Here is a 19,281-nt window from a genome sequence, read left to right as displayed (position 1 = left end):
GATCTTTAAAGAAGAATATAGGGTCCTTAATGCATTTTTCTGGCTGTTGATGTCACTTATTATTGTTATGATATTTTTCTCTTAACTTTTAACTTAAAGGAAAGCCCTTTATTTCAGCATCATGGATTGAATAAAAGACTTTATAAAGAGTATCAATAGGACCTTAAAGAGAGGGTCACAGCCAGAGATGGGAAAGATGAGGTTTCTAAATGGAGGAGTCTAGATTAGTATCCTATTTAATTTTCATTTATTGGTTGTACCATAGAAAAGGAACTGAGTTCAATCATTAAAAATATGGCCAATACTATTTTAATGTTTAAGATTTGAAGATGACAGATAGAATAACTTGTTATTGTTTGTCCTGGTGATGGTGGATAAAAGGCATCATCTCTTTTAAAGAATGTCTACAACTTCAAATTATAATTTATGACCAGTGAATATTAAATTTGAGAAATATTGTCTTCTAGAAGTTGCTTCATCTTCTAAGATGTCCCTAAAGTTGTGAAACATCAAATGTGTTCATCTTATTAATTTCGATTTGACTGTTGATGGTTTTGTATTGCCCAAAGATAGAGTTAGACATTTTTGGTGATATTTTTAAAATTATTTATAATCTCATTTAAATTAATTCCCATAATCTAATCTGAAATAGCCTTCAAAATTTCCTACCTTTAAGCAGCAGACTGAAGTATTTAAACATAGTTATTTAACCCTTCATGAAATTTCTATTTATAATATATTAAAATATATAATTCTTTATAACATGATAAATGTATTAAGTGGCTCTATATAACAATTATTTTGGGCCATGACCAGTGATGCTCTTGGGTTACTCCTGGCTATGCGTTCAGAAATAGCTCCTGGCTTGGTGAACCATATGGGATGCCAGGGGATAGAACAGTGGTCCGTCCTAGGCTAGTGCTGGTAAGGCAGACAGACACTTTACTGCTTGTGCCACTGGTCCGACCTCTATATAACAAAAGTTTTTGACTCATAAATTTTAGTTTTAGAAATATAGAACCAGAAAATAATTAGCAACTAAGAATATAAGTTAAGATTTTCTACCAGAACATCCATTGAAGTGTTAATATTCTTACATAAATGAAAATCTTGTTGGCTATGAAAATATTGTTGGTTATATTGATTATTTGTCTCTTCTGTACTATAAACTCTTTAAAGCAAATATCTCCTCTTATGCATTGTAATCTCACACTTACTCCCAGAATTTTATTTTTCTTTCTAGTTAAGACCAAATAGATCAGTTGGAAGAGAGCCCTCGCTTGACAATCTCATCTTTTCTCTTGATTTTGCTGATGCTTTATAGACTTGTATGCAGCCAACTCCTACCTTTATACTGTATATATTTACCCTCACCCACTCCAGAAATTTACATAGTAAACTATACCCCTTTCTTACACTTGTTCGACTTTTCCTTTTCTTTTAAACAGTACCATCAGCATAAATATTGTTTTAGCTTTTTTTTAAATATCTCATTCCTTGACTATATCTGTCTTCAGTCACTAGTCCATACTCCTACTCGCCTTTACAACCAAATATATGCCATTTTTCTTAAATTTTCTCTTTCCAGTCTCTCTGAAACAAGGCTAATAATGATCTTGACCATTTTAATGCCACAATGATTAGTCTTACAAAATTCATCTGATAATACCATTTTATGATTAGTCTTATAAAAGAATAGTTGATACATGCATTAACCTTAATTTTCTATTATTTTATTAACTTTTTGCATTATTTTTCCATAATATCATCACCAGCTAAATAATATAATTTTAGAGAATCTGGTATCTGTTTATACTAATTAAAATGTTAGTTAATTTTGCAAGTTTAGAATTTTATTTCATCAGCGAATAAAATATTCTTAGTATTCTGAATTGTGCTTTACAATAATTTATATCAGTGAGTAAATAATAGATAGCTGATAAAATATATCTATATAAAATAAGATAGTATGAAGCCATAAAATAATAAAAATTTTTCAGTTTGCTGTGATTTGGAAAGAACTTGAGAGTATAAAGTTAGGTTAAATAAGTCAGAGTGAGGAGGAATATTGAGTCATTTAACTTATTTGTTATATATAGAACAAAATCAAGGGAATATACAATATAAAGGACAACAAACCCTTATCCTTAGATTGCAAAACTGAGATTATAAAACAAGTGGAGGGTGGGGTGAATGAAGAAATAGAAGCAACAAACAGACATTGGTGGAGAGTCATAAATACTATGGTGGTGGTAAATTGTATTAACTATACATCAAGATCATAAAGATGAACACTATTGTAAACATACTACCTAAACTATAATAATAAAAGTTAAAGTAATGTAATAAAAAGAAGTTTAAGGGTATATATATATTAAATGTAACATCTTTCCTTATAATTATTGGCAACTATTTCAAAAATATCAATTAAAATATCTTTAGGACAAAAATAAATATTTGCAGATTAGATGTAGTTGTCAGATTATTTATTTCCTCTTAATCCTTTAATAGAGTCCAAACCAAATAGAATTTCAATGTAAATGGACTGTTCAGAAGTACTTTAACAAATGAATGAATCTATAAGAGATTGGTGCTCTCACATCAGGAAGGAAGAAGGAGCTTACCTGAGTAGCTTAATGACACAGCTAATAGAACTAGAAAATGCTCAACAAAAGGACCCAAGAACAGGAAGACAGAAGGAAATAACAAAGCTGAGAGCAGAAATCAACGAAGTGGAAACTCAAAAAACAATCCGAAAGATCAACGAAAGCAGAAGTTGGTTCTTTGAAAAAATAAACAAGATTGATAGACCACTGGCAAACCTAACAAAGAAAGAGAGAGAGAGAAACTTGATAACTTGTATCAGGAATGAAAAAGGAGAGATCACTACTGATATGACAGAGATTCAAAGGGTAATCAGAAACTACTTTGAAAAACTCTACGCCACTAAAAATGAGAACCTGGAAGAAATGGATAAATTCTTGGACTCTTATAATCTTCCACGGTTGAAGGAAGAGGATGTAGCATATCTAAACACCCCCATCACCATTGATGAAATTAAAACAGTAATCAAATGTCTGCCGAAAAACAAAAGCCCAGGTCCAGATGGATTCACTAATGAATTCTATCAAACTTTCCAAGAGGAACTACTGCCAATCTTGGCAAGACTCTTTCATGAAATTGAACAAACAGAAACACTTCCAAATAGCTTTTATGAAGCCAACATCACCTTGATACCTAAACCAGACAGAGACGCTACCAAAAAAGAAAATTACAGACCAATATCACTGATGAATGCAGATGCAAAGATCCTCAACAAAATCCTGGCAAATAGGATTCAATGCCTCATTAAGAAGATCATCCACTACGATCAAGTAGGTTTCATCCCAGGAATGCAAGGCTGGTTTAACATCCGTAAATCTATCAACATAATACACAACATCAATAACAAGAAAAATAAAAACCACATGATCATATCATTAGATGCAGAGAAAGCATTTGATAAGGTCCAACACCCTTTCTTGATCAAAACTCTCAGCAAGATGGGAATGGAGGGAACCTTTCTCAATATAGTGAAGGCCAACTACCACAAGCCAGTGGCAAATATTATCCGCAATGGAGAAAAACTGAAAGCCTTCCCTCTAAATTCTGGCACAAGACAAGGCTGTCCTCTCTCACCACTCCTATTCAACATAGCACTGGAAGTACTTGCTATAGCGATTATGCAAGAAAAGGATATCAAGGGAATCCAGATAGGAAAGGAAGAAGTCAAGCTCTCACTGTTTGCAGATGAAATGATACTCTACTTAGAAAACCCTAAAGACTCTATCAAAAAGCTTCTAGAAACAATAGACTCATATAGCAAGGTGGCAGGCTACAAAATTAACACACAAAATCAATGGCCTTTCTATACACCAACAGTAATAAAGAAGAAATGGACATTAAGAAAACAACCCCATTCACAATAGTACCACACAAACTCAAATATCTTGGAATCAACTTGACTAAATATGTGAAGGACCTATACAAAGAAAACTATAAAACTCTGCTTCAAGAAATAAGAGAGGACATGCGGAAATGGAAACACATACCCTGCTCATGGATTGGCAGATTAACATCATTGAAATGTCAATACTCCCCAAGGCATTATACAGATTTAATTCGATCCTTCTACAGATACCCATGACATTCTTCAAAGAAGTGGATCAGGCACTTTTGAAATTCATTTGGAACAATAAACACCCTCGAATAGCAAAGCAATCATTGGGAAAAAGAATATGGGAGGAATTACTTTTTCCCAACTTTAAACTGTACTACAAAGCAACAGTTATCAAAACAGCATGGTATTGGAATAAGGATAGGTCCTCAGATCAGTGGAATAGGCTTGAATACTCAGAAAATGTTCCCCAGAGATACAACCATCTAATTTTTGATAAAGGAGCAGGAAATCCTAAATGGAGCAGGGAAAGCCTCTTCAACAAGTGGTGTTGGCACAATTGGATAGCCACTTGCAAAAAATTAAACTTAGACCCCCAGCTAACATCATGTACAAAGGTAAAATCCAAATGGATTAAAAGACCTCGATATCAGCCCCAAAACCATAAGATATATAGAACAGCACATAGGCAAAACACTACAGGACATTACAGGCATCTTCAAGGAGGAAACTGCACTCTCCAAGCAAGTGAAAGCAGAGATTAACAGATGGAATATATTAAGCTGAGAAGCTTCTGCACCCCAAAGGAAATAGTGCCCAGGATACAAGAGCCACCCACTGAGTGGGAGAAACTATTCACCCAATACCCATCAGATAAGGGGCTAATCTCCAAAATATACAAGGCACTGACAGAACTTTACAAGAAAGAAACATCTAACCCCATCAAAAAATGGGGAGAAGAAATGAACAGACACTTTGACAAAGAAGAAATACGCATGGCCAAAAGACACATGAAAAAAATGTTCCACATCACTAATCATCAGGGAGATGCAAATCAAAACAACGATGAGATACCACCTCACACCCCAGAGAATGCACACATCACAAAGAATGAGAATAAACAGTGTTGGCGGGGATGTGGAGAGAAAGGAACTCTTATCCACTGCTGGTGGGAATGCTGTCTAGTTCAACCTTTATGGAAAGCGATATGGAGATTCCTCCAAAAACTGGAAATCGAGCTCCCATACGATCCAGCTATACCACCCTAGGAATATACCCTAGGAACACAAAAATACAATACAAAAACCCCTTCCTTACACCTATATTCATTGCAGCTCTATTTACCATAGCAAGACTCTGGAAACAACCAAGATGCCCTTCAACAGATGAATGCTAAAGAAACTGTGGTACATATACACAATGGAATATTATGCAGCTGTCAGGAAGATGAAGTCATGAAATTTTCCTATACATGGATGTACATGGAATCTATTATGCTGAGTGAAATAAGTCAGAGAGAGAGAGAAAAACGCAGAATGGTCTCACTCATTTATGGGTTTTAAGAAAAATGAAAGACACCCTTGTAATAATAATTTTCAGACACAAAAGAGAAAAGAGCTGGAAGTTCCAGCTCACCTCAGGAAGCTCACCACAAAGAGTGATGAGTTTAGTTAGAGAAATAACTACATTTTGAACTGTCCTAATATTGAGAATGTATGAGGGAAATGTAGAGCCTGTTTAGGGTACAGGCGGGGGTTGGGGGGGGAGGAGGGTGATTTGGGACTTGGGTGATGGGAATGTTGCACTGGTGATGGGTGGTGTTCCTTTTATGACTGAAACCCAAACACAATCATGTATGTAATCCAGGTGTTTAAATAAAAAAAAAAAAAAAAAAGTCAGTGGAAAAAAAAAAAAAAACCCAAAAAAAAAAAAAAAAAAAAAAAAAGAGATTGGTGCTCTAAAACCAGTAAGAAAATAATAGATAATTTGTATTTCAAAACAGCACATTCTCGTTAAAAATATAAAAGTTTGGAGCATATACTTTATGTGTGGGTGGCCCAGATTTGTTCTTCAGTGCCACATAATTCCAAGTACTGGCAAAAGTGACAACAAAGCACTATGAAGCAGCACCCCCTGAGCATTGCTGAGTATTCCCAACAAATATATTTCTTAATTTTCTAGTACCATGATTAAACATAAATTTAAAGGTAGTATTAAAATCAACACTATCTTTTGTGACTTTCATAGTCACATTATATAAGAAAACAAGTAATTTCATAGAAATTTGGGGTAGAAGAGATCTCACATTACTTTCTCCAAATATGAATATAAGACAATCCATTGACTCTTAATGTGGCTAATGTGCCCTTTGTTAGATAATCAAGAGAAAATTTGTGACAAGAACCTATACTCTAGGAACACAAAAATACAATACAAAAATCCCTTCCTTTCACCTATATTCATTGCAGCACTATTTACCATAGCAAGACTCTGGAAACAGCCAAGATACCCTTCAACAGATGAATGGCTAAAGAAACTGTGGTACATATACAATGGAATATTATGCAGCCGTCAGAAGAGATGAAGTCATGAAATTTTCCTATACATGGATGTACATGGAATCTATTTTGCTGAGTGAAATAAGTCAGAGAGAAAGAGAAAGCCGCAGAATGGTCTCACTCATCTATGGGTTTTAAGAAAAATGAAAGACATTCTTGCAATAATAACTTTCAGACACAAAAGAGAAAAGAGCTGGAAGTTACAGCTCACCTGATGAAGCTCACCACAAAGAGTGATGAGTTTAGTTAGAGAAATGAACTGCCCTAATAATGACAATGTCTGAGGGAAATAGAAAGCCTGTCTAGAGTACAGATGAGAGTCGGGTGGGGAGGAGGGAGATTTAGGACATTGATGATGGGAATGTTGCACTGGTGATGGGTGGTGTTCTTTACATGACTGAAACCCAAACACAATCATGTACGTAATAAAGTTGTTTAAATTAAAATAAAATAAAATAAAATAAAAAGAACTTATACTCTGGGATCTTCTACTTACCTATGTGTCCACATCATATATTCATTCACTCTCCTATTTATTCATCCACCTCACCCACCTCTGTATCCAAATTCTAAATAGGGAATCGGAAAATTTGCAGTGGTTCCCAGCTTCAATTCTGTATCTTAACCACCTGAGTAGTTTTCCAAAATAAAATGCCTCAAAATTCAACTTTTGACTATAGATTATTACTCTCTTATTGTAAAAAACAATATAAAACTGTGTAAAAGATGCTAAATGATTCATCTCGTATCTTTAATAACAGGCACTGTTGAATTGTGTGATAAAAAAGAGAAAACAAAGGTGGTGAGCCTATAAATGCCATTTTCTTTTTCTTTGAAACACATTCTAGCCCAAAGAATAGACAGAGATGAGGCGGAGAGGTGGCGCCAAAGGTAACTAGAACAGACTGAGACTTCCTATATGGTTCCCCCAAGTCAGGGGCGATTTCTGAGTGCATAGCCAGGAGTAAACCCTGAGCATCGAATGGGTGTGGCCCAAAACAAAAAGAATAGAAAGACAAGTGCCAATAATTACAGTATTTTTGTAAATTCAAATATCAGAAGTCAATAAAGTTGAAGTAGAAATGTTTTGGATAGAGTTCTTTTTTTTTTTTTTTTTTTTTTTAAATTTTTTATTTGTAATTATGAGAACAAGGATGCAAAGAAAGAGGACAAGGTAAAGTTACAGTGGAAGGACAATACATAACATAATTCTCAGAAGTCCCCTAGTTCTAAGTAGAGGACTTTCAAGGAAAAGTGCTCCATGGATGACATGCATCCTCTTGAACTTGTGTTGACCATGAGGATTTTCATGTGCTAAATTTAAATTCTATGAGATTGTTAAACCCTGAAAACTTTTACTTTCAACTCAATTTCAACAACAAAAAACCTTTAACATATTAATTAATGTGAAATATAAAATTTTAGGCAAACCAAAGCTTATAAAATTTATTTCTATCACATTTTTCCTATAAGCAGTGATACTTGACTTGCTATAGAAAATTTTAAGTAAATATTAATACTGTAAAGACAGTAGATCTGCCTAATGAAATCAACAATAATAAGAGGAAGATAATGAGGAGAAACCATTTTCTTAAAATAATAATAGTAATGTGATCCCTATATATGCAAATGTCCTAAACCTAGGTGGTTTCACTAGAGAATTCTAACATTGAAGAAAAATATATATGAATCACAAATATTCATAAATAAATAAAGATGGACTGCATGTCCATCTAAATGTATTTTAAAAGGCTAGTATGTTCTTATCTTTATAAACCAGAGATACCATCTCCAAATAAGTAAATGGGAGTAAAATAATATATTCCTCATAAAGATAAATACAAAGGACCCTCAAAACTCTAACATATTAAATTAAGCTGTATATAAAAAGATAGACTATCAATAACTATATGTACTTTATTCCAGAGATAAAAATATGACAGAAATGTAGTTATTGATACAGGCAAGCATTTACAGTAAAAATGGAGTAATATCCACAAAAATATTGTGTATAACAATCTTGGTAGAAAAAATGTATAAATACATACAAAGAAAAAAGGAGCACAGTGACTTTCTTAAGTTTAATGGAATCGTTTTATCTAAATCCATTCAAGTGATATTTTTACATTAGAAACTAAACAATTAGAAATAATTGAAGTTACAAAAAAGATATAAATATTTTGAACATTAAATTATAGATACAGGGGCCGGGCGGTGGCGCTGGAGGTAAGGTGCCTGCCTTGCCTGCGCTAGCCTAGGACGGACCGCGGTTCGATCCCCCGGTGTCCCATATGGTCCCCTAAGAAGCCAGGAGCAACTTCTGAGCGCATAGCCAGGAGTAACCCCTGAGCGTCACAGGGTGTGGCCCAAAAACCAAAAAAAAAAAAAAAAAAAAAATTATAGATACAGTTGAAGCCAGAATTTGCTATGTCTCAATACATAACAGTGGAGAGTTCAATACTCTGAAGTAAAGAAATTACAAGGTCTAAAATGGATGGCCAACATCATTACCTTTACAGGACTTCACTCTCAATGTCTCTTCATTATGAAGTAAGACTATAAATTAAGTGCTGTAATCAATGATTCAAAAAAGCCTTGGATTAAAAATGACATGGATTTCCGATCTAGTTGTAAACCATGGTTTTGCTTTTCCACAGAAGCAAAATATGATGGAATAATTAGTTTACTGAGATCATTCTATGGGGAGAAATCTGTGTTATGTGAGGAAAGCAGAACTGTGTAGAAGAAATCAGGCTCAGGCATAATTTCAGAAAAAGTCATTCATTTTAAATCCACACAGAGTAGCCTGGAGTGTACACTGTAAATACTGTTCCAAGAAAAAAAGAGAGCCTAGCTCTCATTTGCTGCTTATTTTCTTCTATAATTACATGACAGATCCCAAAGTGTAGCTGTGAGTCCTTTAGGGATGAACCTCCTATCAGTCAAGGCAAAATGTTGTAAAGCTGTGTTGGGGGTGCACCAATGATATCTATATTAGTGGGTGATTCTATCACAAGATTAAATCATGGTTAAAGGAGACACTCCCAATTTCAGGATGTCAATCTCAATAGGGAGGTTCAAATTTTACAGAGAAAAATCAGAGGACCACAAAAGTCTGTGGGCAGAGAGTAGGGTGTGAGAGCACAAGCAAAGAAATAAAATGCATATGCAGAAGGGACTTCAGGGGGAGAGATAGAACAGTGGCAAGGCATTTGCCTTGCATATGGCCAATCCAGGAGGGACCCAATTCTATTCCTGGCATCCCATATGGTCCCCCAGCCTGCCAGGGGCAATTTCTGAGTGCAGAGCCAGGAGTAACCCCTAAGTGCTGCTAGGTGTGGCCCAGAAACCAACCAACCAACCAATAAATGAATAAATAAATTTAAAAAAAAGAAGAGATTTCAAACCAAAATTATACCAATAAAAAGAAATAAAATGCTAAGAAAGGCAGAAAGCAAAATCAATCAAAATACAGACTCACTAAAAATGAATTATGCAACAATCTGACAGAATTTCAAATGAGTTTATGCAAGTGAGGCAGCTCATCAGTTCAGTGAGCTCTGTATATGTGAATCCCCATAGAGCAAGTCCTGTTGTGTGAGTCTGTGGGTATATAATCTTGTAAGTGTGAGTTTTTGGGCATAATCTCCAACATATTATCTTCTGCAGAGTTTCCCTATGTATGGTCCTGGTGATGCTTATGTGTCTCCAGGAAAAAATAAAAAAATTAAGTAAGTCCTAAGATACCCTAGTAATTAAAGAAATAACACCTGCTGCTGGTGGTGAAAGCTGTCTGGTTCAACTCCTATGGAAAACTTTATGGAGATTTCAGGGCCAGAGTGATATCATACAAGGTAGGGCATAAGTCTTGCATGCAGCCAACTGGGTTCAGTATCTGGCAACTCATATGGTCCCCTGAGCCTGTCAGAAATGATTTCTAAGTGCAGAATCAGGAGTAACCACAGAATGTGGCCCAAAACAAACAAACAAAAACATTATGTAGATTTCTCAGAAAAGTAAGAATAGAATTGCCTTAAAACCCAGAAATTATCTATCCCAGGACACACAAAGTCTTTCAAAAGGAAATATGCACACCATTATTCATTGCATCACTTAGCACAATGGCTGAGATATGAAATCACTCTAGGTTTCAGAATATGGCTAAGTGGATAATGAACATGTGGTATATATACATAAGATGCAATGAAGAATAAAATAATGCAATTCACTGCAACTTAGGTGGTACTGCAGTATATAAATTAAGTGAAATAAGTCTGATGAAAAAAGAAAAATACCAAATGAAGGACTGAAGCAATAGTACAGTAGGTATGGCATTTGCCTTGTACATGTTTGACCCAGGATTAATCTCTGGCATCCCATGTGGTTCATAGAGCACAACTAAGAGAAATCCTTGAGTGCAAAACTAGGAGTGCCCTTGTGAAAGAAAGAAAGAAAGAAAGAAAGAAAGAAAGAAAGAAAGAAGAGAGAGAAAGAAAGAAGAGAGAGGAAGAAAGAAAGAAAGAAGAAAGAAAAGAAAGAAAGAAAGAAAAGAAAGAAAGAAGAAAGAAAGAAAGAAAGAAAGAAAGAAAGAAAGAAAGAAAGAAAGAAAGAAAGAAAGAAAGGAAGGAAGGAAGGAAGGAAGGAAGGAAGGAAGGAACGAAGAACGAAGGAAGGAAGGAAGGAAGAAAGAAAGAAATGAGGGAGGGAAGGAGGAAGGAAGAAGAGAGAGGGAGGGAAGGAGGGAGGAAGGAAGGAAAGAAGGAAGGAAGGAAGGAAGGGGAGAGAAAGGAAAGGAAGAGGGGAGAGAGAAAAGAAAGGAGGAAGGGAGGGAGGGATAAAGGGAGAGTGGAAGAAAATGAGGAATGAAAGAAAAAATAAAGAGGGAAAAAAGAAAGGGAAAGAGGGAAGGAGAGAAAGTAAAAAAGAAAGAACAAATACAAGATGATTTCACTGATCTGTAGTATAAAGAATAATAGGACAAGAGAATGCAAGGTGTCAAATGGTGGGATACCTATATTATCCTGATTCCTAGATTATAAAACTGAGAAAAATAATTAAGAAATAAAAACAGAAGATGGGAAGGAAAGAAGGTAGGTGGCAGGGGCAGTGTAGAGGTGTGGTAAACCTATCTATCTGAATCACAAAAACAACAAAACTGAAAACATGGGATCAAAACTACATCAACCAATCTTAAACAATGGGCCTGTCAAAGAGACAGGCTGGGAGGTGGGCAGGAAACTGGAAACAATGATGGAGGGAAATTGACAACTGATGATGGGACTGGTTTTGGAACATTATATGTTAGAAATTCAATTACAAATCACTTTAGAATAATAGCCCCTGAATAAAAAATGAACATTAAAAATAAATTCCAAGGAGAAGTCAAAAAAGAAATGTAATGACAAGAAAGAACTGAAAAGTCAGATGGAAAAATCATAAATATTAAATACAAGAAGTAGAGTCAGAATGGAAAGAAACGCAAAAGTTAGGCTCAAGGTTAGCTTAAGCACAGTGTTACTTAATTACAACCTTTCACTGGAGAGCTCAATCAAAACAACACAGTGAGACCAAGACTAAAAAAAAGTTACTGGAGGAACCAAAAAGAAGGGATGATAAGAGAAATTGGATTTGAAAAACCAATAGCTGAGAAGTTTCCACAACTGAAAAAGACACTGGCTCTCTAAATCTAAAATTTAGTTGTAGGCCCTTCACGGCTTTTGTTGGGCTGTTACTGCTCCAGATCATGGTGCCATCTCTATGGAAAGGGCTGGTGGGCATCGGCCTCTTTGTTCTAGTTCACGAGGCCTTCTCTACCGCGCAGCGTCGTTCTTGTATGAGATCAACAGAAAAGGAAGATGAATCGCTGCCCATAGATATAGTTCTTCAGACACTTCTGGCCTTTGCAGTTTACCTTTTATGGTATAGTTCGTATTGCAGGGGAATTTAAAGACCTGGATGCCACTTCAGAGCTAAAAAACAAGACATTTGACACATTAAGGAATCATTCTTCATTTTACGTATTTAATCACCACGTTCGAGTACTATTCCAATCTTCAGACCCAGTGACCTCTTCAAATCAAGATGCATTGTCGTCCGGTACATCGTTGACGTTACGGAAACTTGAATCATTGCTTCGCCCCCCTGAGCATCACCGGGTGTGGACCAAAAATAAAAAAATAAATAAATAAAGGTTTGTAGCTTCTGATTGATATGTAGCAGATTTAAAGTTTTCCCCTTTTTGGTGTTGTATGTTGCAGAAGGTGAGGCTACAGAGCAGAAAATGTTTAGAAACAATCATTTTAGTTTAAGAAATCCAGTCGGTCTCTGATAGGCAGGCAGCTTAAGGTTTATTGGTAGAGGACATTGTTTTTATTGAATTGTGGGGTGTGAAAATACTAGTTTGTTGGACTGTGTAGGTGTCAAGGGAATAGTTATGCAGATATGCAAAGAAAGAATCACAAGATGTCCTGACGCTTGATGCTATTTCCCCCTTAAATGAATTTCTTGCTTTTCATTCATTCTATCTGCTAAGGCACGGCCCAAAGGCCTGAATTACTTAGATGTGGTTTTTATTGCTTTTTTCCTTCCTTTCTTTTTTTCCCTCCTTCCTCCTTCCTTTTTCCTTCCTTCCTTCCTTCGTCCTCTTCTTCCTTCTTCCCTTTCTTTTCTTTCTTTCTTTCTTTCTTTCTTTCTTTCTCTCTCTTTCTTTCTCTCTCTCTTTCTCCTTTCTCTCTCTCTTCCTTCCTTCCTTCCTTCCTTCCTTCTTTCCTTCCTTCCTTCCTTCCTTCCTTCCTTCCTTCCTTCCTTCCTTCCTTCCTTCCTTCCTTCCTTCCTTCCTTCCTTCCTTCCTTCCTTCCTTTCTTTCTTTCTTTCTTTCTTTCTTTCATCCAATCTGCCTAGATCACTGACTTTTCTGAGGATAAGAAAGTTGATAAGAAAATTGCTAATTGACTAAAAATAATTTATAAAATAAATTAAAATGTGAAGCTGGAGGAAACAGTGGTGAGAATTAAATCTAACGCTATGTGAGAAACATGCTCCTTACATTATTAACCTGTTGACTTCACTATGTCTTGATTTGCAAGAGTCTTGTTTTCTGCAGCCCAGACTTCACTATATCTTGATTTGCAAGAGTCTTGTTTTCTGCAGTCCAGGCCTGTGTATCTTCTGTCACCAGCTCTATTGAGATAAATTGATCTACTTAACAATTCACCCACTCATGACCACAAGCAATTTTAGAATTTAGGATCCCCCCCAAAAAAGAAACCTGGGGGTGGGGAAGGGGGATAGAAGATGAGACTCAAGTGGCAGCTCACATGCTTTGCATGTGACGTCCTGCTTCGATACCACATGCCTCCCCATAAACAACAGTGACCTCCCACAACAACAGTGACCCTCCCATTCCTAATTCAAACTCTACAAAACTTCACCACTCTTCAGCAGCAACCTCTCACTCTTCCCACCCCCAATGCCTCACAGCCTAGGGGACCTACTAATTTTTCTCTCTCCATAGAGTTGCCTGCTCTTGTCAGTTATTGTAAATGAATTGGTATACTGTCTGGCATTCAGGTGACCAGCAGTCCAAATAATGATTTTGTTCAGTGTGGACTGAGAACTCAGTTTGAGAACTCTTTCTTGGTCGCTGAGCATGAAAGGGGTTTCTACAATCTGGTGTGCTGATCTTAAAATCGAGTTTTCATGATATTCTATTACTTAGAATATCTTGCCTAGTCTCTAGAGTGGATCTTGACCTCAATGCCTGCTCAGTCAGAAAAATCCTAAAAGCGATGCCAAATAATTTGGCAGATAAATGAGATAGCACCTTCTAGGCATGTCTAACTTTGCTAGTAGTGTGTATACCTCAGACCAGGTGAGCTTCCTAAATACCTTTTAAATTTTCCTCCAGAGCATTTCTGCTGTCTTTTTCGAAGTTTGTACTATAAGACTAATGGTGATGTGGGTGCAACATAACGACACTCACTGGATTAAGGACTAACTTTTATTTATAATACTGAGACAGTCTCAAACTAGTATGGGCAGTCCAAAAACAGTATGATGTAGCTAGTGAAATAAGCCTGTAGTTGTTTGTCATTTATTTCTGTGACATTCTGAAATATGTGCTATGGAAGGTTTGAATGACTAAGTAGGACTCATATTTTGCTATTTCATAACCAGGGAACTAGCCAAATGCTCTGTATTAGTGGGCTGCAGAAAATACAGAGTGGTAAACTGGAGCATGAGAGTCTTCAACGCCATAATTGTGGCTTATTTCTGAGCGGCATGGCAGCACCTTCTTGGTTGTATGTGGCCTGTTTCCATTATGTACTGAGCGTTGTTGTTTGTTGTAAGCCTCGATGCCTGTAACACCGAGCTAAACACATTCTTTGGCATATATTTCCTCTCTTTAAATGACCTTGCCCCATCTAATATAAAAATGATTGTATCAGTCAAAAAATTAGTTTTAATGCCAAGGAGAATAGAGTTAAACCTATAATTAAGCAAAATATGGCAAAAAATGAGCTTTAATGTTAAAAATATGAACAAATACTGATAAAATTAGACAGGCAGGCTGGAGCAAGAATAGTATTAGAAATATTGGTTTCCAAAAATAATAATTGTCTCAAACAAATGAGCCAAAATACCTATCAGTTTAAATTGTTATGACCAGTCAGGCAATTATTTAAGAGTGATAAAAAAAGAAAACTTTCGGACATAAAAGGAGCTAAAAGAAATTACTTCCCTGACTCTATGAACTATTAAAATATATGTTTTAGCATGAAGAAAAGCAGCTCATAAAGATGTCAGAGCAATGATGAGAATAAAAATGTTAAGTTTGGCAGTAAATTTTTTTTTTTGTTTTTGGGCTACACCCAGTGACGCCTAGGGATTACTTCTGGCTATGTGCTGAGAAATCACTCCTGCTCGGGGGACCATATGGGATGCTTGGGATCAAGCCAAGGTCTATCCTGGGTCAGCTGCTTGCGAGGCAAATGCCCTACCACTGCGCTATGTCTCTGGCCCCTGTAGTAAATTAAATTAAATAATAGCTGTTATTTTAAAATTGATTTTATGTAATTTAGAAGGAAAGTTGGAACTTCAGACAACACAACACTATATAAGGACAAATATAACATACACTAAGTTTCTCTTTCTTGTGAAAAAATAAGGCAAACAACAATTAGCTAACTTTAGACTAAGACAAAAGCAAAATTAAAAATGTGGTTATAAAATGCTTGCTTATGTGTGGTAAGTTATAATTCTATTTAACCTATTTTCTGCTTCTTAAGTTATCCTCATTTAAAAAGCATATCTCTGAACTATTGACATAGTTGACAGTTTTGGACATTAAAACTTAATTTTTAATAATAAGCATTAAATCTAAGCTGAAGTTTTTAGACAGTTTATGTTTCCCCACAATATTTTCCTTGTGCTTCCAAGTGATGTTATGAAATAAAATGTAGGTGTTAGAATTATTTTTAAGTTTTATATAAACAATTTTAATGTAAATATATTTCATTGATATTGTGATATGTTTACACTAAATATGTACTCATAGTTTATCTGAAATTTATATTTAAATGTAAATCATACAATCTCCCAAGATTGAATCATGAAGAAGTAGAAAACTTGAACTGACCAATATTGGGAAATTTAAATAATAATTAGGGCCGGGCAGTGGCGCTAAAGGTAAGGTGCCTGCCTTGCCTGCGCTAGCCTTGGACGGACCACGGTTCGATCCCCCGGTGTCCCATATGGTCCCCCAAGCCAGGAGCAACTTCTGAGCACATAGCCAGGAGTAACCCCTGAGCGTTACAGGGTGTGGCCCAAAAACCAAAAAAAAAAAAAATAATAATAATAATTAAAACTCCCTTAGCAAAAAATTTCCCAACTCCACAGACAGGTTCACTAGTGAGTTTTACCAAACCTTCAAAGAGATTTTCTACCTACAGTTATCAATCTATTGAAGAAATAGTAATTGTTCCTAACAACTTCTGTGTAGCCACAATTATTCTAATGCCAAAATCAGAGACATTACTAAAATAAAAAAAGAAAATGATAGAAAGATATCTCTGGTGAACATTGACCCAAAAATTTGATAATAAAACGTTAGCAAATCATTATAACATGAAAAGCAAGGTGGCAGCACAGAACCCTAAAGAGTTCCAACCTGACATAACTCTACTAAGACATAAATGACAAGAACCTAAGACAGAGTTAGACTTCGTATAGCTGCAAGATAGAAGCAAAACCTCATATACAAAGGAAGAAGCTTAACGACAGCATATTTCTCTAGCAAAACTCTTCAAACAAGAAAAGAATGGAACAACATATTCAAACTATTGAATGAAAAGAATTTCCAAGTAAAAATTATCTAAGCAAAAAGATTGTCACTCAGACTAGAAGAGATAAAAATATTTTCTAACAAATAGTAGTTGTAGACATATTTGGAATTTAATCTAACTCTAGAAAAGAGCAGTGAAAAGTCATGTATAAAAAGATAGTATCACATCGCACAGCCAATCAAACTCCACATACAAACATGGCGATGAATCCCATGAATAATTTATCTAAATATCAATGGCTTTAATTCCCCCATAAAGTGACACTGGATAATAATCACTAGATACAATTAACTCACAGTCCAAATCATAATGGCAAAAATGAAACCTTTCCCCTGACATCAGGTACAAGGAAAGGATGTCTGCTGCATCCGTACTTATTTAACATAGTTTTGGATGTCCTTGCCACAGAAATCAGCACAAAAAAGGTTACCAAGGCATGAAACTGTACACTAAAAACACTAAAGACATCAGGAAAAAAAATACTTTTTTATTGGTTTTAATAAAATAAAATTTAACTTAAAAAATAACAAATAATTATATGAATAGCAGGTTACAAAATTAATACACAAAACTGCATGGCATTCTTATATACAAATAGTGAACTAGAAAAAAATAAATTTAAAATTCTATCTCAGGGCTTATAATACAGTGGTAAGGCATTTGCCTTGTATGCGGCCAACAAAGGATGGAACCAGGTTAGAATCCCAGCAACACATATGGTCCCCCAAGCCTGCCAGGAGCGACTTCTGAGTGCAGAGTCAGGACAACCCCTGAGCACTGCTGGGTGTAACCCAAAAACAACAACAATAACAACAACAACAACAAAAAAAATTAATTTAAAAAGGGGCCAGAGAGATAGCTCAGCCATAGGGTATTTGCCTTGCATGCATCCAACCTGGGAGGGACTCCTTTCAATTCCCAGAATCTTATATGATTCCCCCAGCCTGCTAGAAGTGATTTCTGAGTGAAGAGCCAGGAATAACCCCTGAGCACCACTAGGTATATCCCCAAAACCAATCAACCAATAAAATTTAAAAAATAAAATTCTATCTACTTCAAAATAGAGCCCCCAAACATCAAATACCTAAATCAACAATAGATGTGAAAGACATACATTAAAACTATAACTCACTTTTAAAAAAATAGAAGAGATCAGAAGATGGAAAGACATTTCCTGTTCATGGATTGAAAGAATGAATTTGTCCAAGTGACCATTCAACCCAAAATATTATAAGATTCATTGCAATAACCATTCAAATTCCAGTGACATTCTCACATTTAGGACAAACTCTAGCGAAGTTTATATGAGATCTAAAAACTCCCCCAAATAACCAAGAATCCTAAGAAACATAAAGAATATTGGGATCATCAAATTTTCCAACTTTGATCTCTACTCCAAAGCTCTAATAAGCTAATCAAAATTGTATGTTAATGAAATAGAGACCTAAAGATTAATGGAATGGAATTGAGTCCTAAGTTAAACCCCCGCATATACATATAGTTCATATAATAATGGACCTAAGTATATGAAAAGGAACAAAGAAAATTTCTTCACATAAATGGTGTTAAAAAAAACTGGATAACCAAGCCTAAAATATAAAATTATAACTCCACTTCACATGATTTACAAAAGTTGTCTCAAAGTTGATTAAAGAGTTCTGTATTAGATCAAAATTCACTGTTGGCAATGTTTTGAATATATATGTGGCATAATTTCAAGTCATTGTATGTTGCAAGCAAGGCAATTGTTTTATTTCTTGTACTATTTCAATGGATGCATTTCCTAACAGTATAATATTAAGCTTTAATAATCAAAACAATGTGGTAATGGCTGTAAAACATCAACTTCAATAGTATTATATACTTTGATATCTCAATTTTTTATACTACATTTTATTTAGATACTGTGGTTTTCAATGTGGTCTAATAAAATTTTAAAAATTTTAGCCACAAAATAAAACCAATTAAAAGAGTTAGTGTAGTATTGGAATAAAATCAGACTTTAAAATAAATATAGAAGTGAGAGTCCAGGGGTTGGCCCTCAAATGTATGGAGAGAAAATTTACAGAAAAGCTGAGTTTATTTTGGTGGGGTTGGTTATTTTGAGCCACACCTAGTGATGTTCAGGGGTTACTCCTGGCTATGCACTCAGAAATCGCTCCTGGCTTGGGGGACCATATGGGATGCTGGGAGTTCCAACCGAGGTCTATCCTAGGTCAGCCTTGTGCAAGGAAAATGCCCTACTGCTGTGCCACTGATCCGACCCTGGAAGCTGAGTTTATTAAGTGGCAGAAAACCTCTTCAACAAATGATGTTAGGAAAGCTAATTAGTCATGAAAGAAAGAGAAAGAGGGAGAAAGAGAGGAAAAGGGAGAAAGAAGGAAGGAAGGAAGGAAGGAAGGAAGGAAGGAAGGAAGGAAGGAAGGAAGGAAGGAAGGAAGGA

The 19,281-nt window shown here is 35.5% G+C and overlaps 1 protein-coding gene across 1 annotated transcript; it reads left to right on the top strand.

The window, feature by feature from the left end:
- Window positions 1-12,238: 12,238 nt before the first annotated feature.
- Window positions 12,239-14,175, top strand: LOC126018592 (ER membrane protein complex subunit 5-like). Its single transcript, XM_049780701.1, is given in 4 exon segments — window positions 12,239-12,403; window positions 12,405-12,650; window positions 12,753-12,755; window positions 14,065-14,175. Coding segments are annotated over 4 exon segments (525 nt in total).
- Window positions 14,176-19,281: the final 5,106 nt, after the last annotated feature.

The sequence above is a fragment of the Suncus etruscus genome, chromosome 9, assembly GCF_024139225.1.
Source record: "Suncus etruscus isolate mSunEtr1 chromosome 9, mSunEtr1.pri.cur, whole genome shotgun sequence".
Lineage (NCBI taxonomy): Eukaryota > Metazoa > Chordata > Mammalia > Eulipotyphla > Soricidae > Suncus > Suncus etruscus.
This window is presented reverse-complemented; position numbering and strand designations above follow the sequence as displayed.